The following is a 1,394-nucleotide window of genomic DNA, read 5'->3' as shown; positions in this document are numbered from 1 at the left end:
CCCCTGCGGCCCCCCCGCCTACCCGCACCCAACGACGGCCAGCGACAGCGAGGGCGGCAGCGGCCGCAGCAAGGAGTCCCTCGCCACGGTCCGCCAGGACCTGGCCATCTAGAGGCGACCAGCAGGTGCTTCCCCGAGAACTGTCCCCGGGACCCTGCCCTGCAGTGTCCCCAGCACTTCCTGGGTGCTCTGGGTGGAGGGGGGCGCATAGATTGAACTGCCGCAGGTCCTTGCTGCCCTGATCCAGGTGGCAGGGAAGGAGACCTGGGGCTGAAAGAACGTGCAGGAGAGGAAGGCACAGCAGAGCCGGAAGGGGAGGTTCAGGTGGTGCCCAGAAAAAATACTGTGATACCAGCATCCCGAGGGCCTCTCCTTCTTCAGAATGAGGCGTGGACTCTGTATGCTCCCTGTGTGTGGGCACATACGTACATATAGGTGTGGCACGAGCTGTGTGTGCACATGCACATGTAAACCCTGTGTGAGCTCTGTGTGTGTGCCTGCGTATGTGTGAGCCGTGTGTACATCCTATGGGAGCTCTGTGTATTCGTGGGTTTGTGTTTGCAGGCATCTGTATGCCCTGGGTGAGCCCCGCATAGGTGTGTGTGAGATGGAGCGAGATATCTGATATGTACCACGAGGGTGGTCAGGACCCAATGCCAGCAGCAGCAACAGTGGCTCCCTCCCTACCTGCAGGGGCTTTGCAGGTGGTCTCCCCTCTTGATGGAGCCCACAGAGGAAGGAAGCAGGTGCCCGTTCACACTGGGCAGCTCCCCCTGTGGTAGGGCTTGTGGACACCATCCACACTGCACTTGTGGCCTGTGCAGGTGGCCAAGCCCTCCCTTTGATGGAGGTAGAGTAGGGGTGAGCCGTAGGGTCAGAGGCAGGACTCTTCTAGATTCACCCCTTCACCCTGCCGCTGTTCCCCCCAGTCCTTAAACATGGCTAAGTCCCTTCAGTCCTCAAAAGAAAGCCACGCTGAAACACGCCGCTGGCCCTGCATTTCACTGTAGCCACCACCCTCCTCCCTCCTCGGAGAACATAAAGAGCCACCTACACGGCCACCTCTTGTCCCCCTCCATCTCTTCTCTGCTCCCATCTGTCTTCCTCCCTCGCCTAAGATCCCTCGGACCCTAAGTGACATCCAGGGGCCACCATCTGACTGTACCCTGGGCTTTGTCCAACCCTCCTGAGCAGGCTGCCTCCACCCGCTCGGCCGGATTTTCTCCTGCGTCCCTGGCCCTGCCCTCCTTGTCCTCCTTTCCTTGCGCTCCTCTTCCTGGACTCCCCTGCCTGCACTGCACACAGGCGCTGGAGGGGTCTTTCTAAATAGTCCTCCTACTCAGTCTCCCCCCCCCCCGCCCGGGTGGTCCCCGTCATCAGGGTAAGTCCAGCAC

The 1,394-nt window shown here is 60.8% G+C and overlaps 1 protein-coding gene across 1 annotated transcript in view; it reads left to right on the top strand.

Moving 5' to 3' along the window:
- GJD3 (gap junction protein delta 3) overlaps positions 1-112 on the top strand; it is a 581-nt gene extending 469 nt beyond the window's left edge. The window contains exon 2 of the mRNA XM_029927027.1: positions 43-112. Within this exon, the coding sequence (XP_029782887.1) occupies positions 43-112 (70 nt within the window). The remainder of the gene's footprint in view (positions 1-42) is intronic.
- Positions 113-1,394: the final 1,282 nt, after the last annotated feature.

Source organism: Suricata suricatta, chromosome 17 (assembly GCF_006229205.1).
Source record: "Suricata suricatta isolate VVHF042 chromosome 17, meerkat_22Aug2017_6uvM2_HiC, whole genome shotgun sequence".
NCBI classification, from domain to species: domain Eukaryota; kingdom Metazoa; phylum Chordata; class Mammalia; order Carnivora; family Herpestidae; genus Suricata; species Suricata suricatta.
This window is presented reverse-complemented; position numbering and strand designations above follow the sequence as displayed.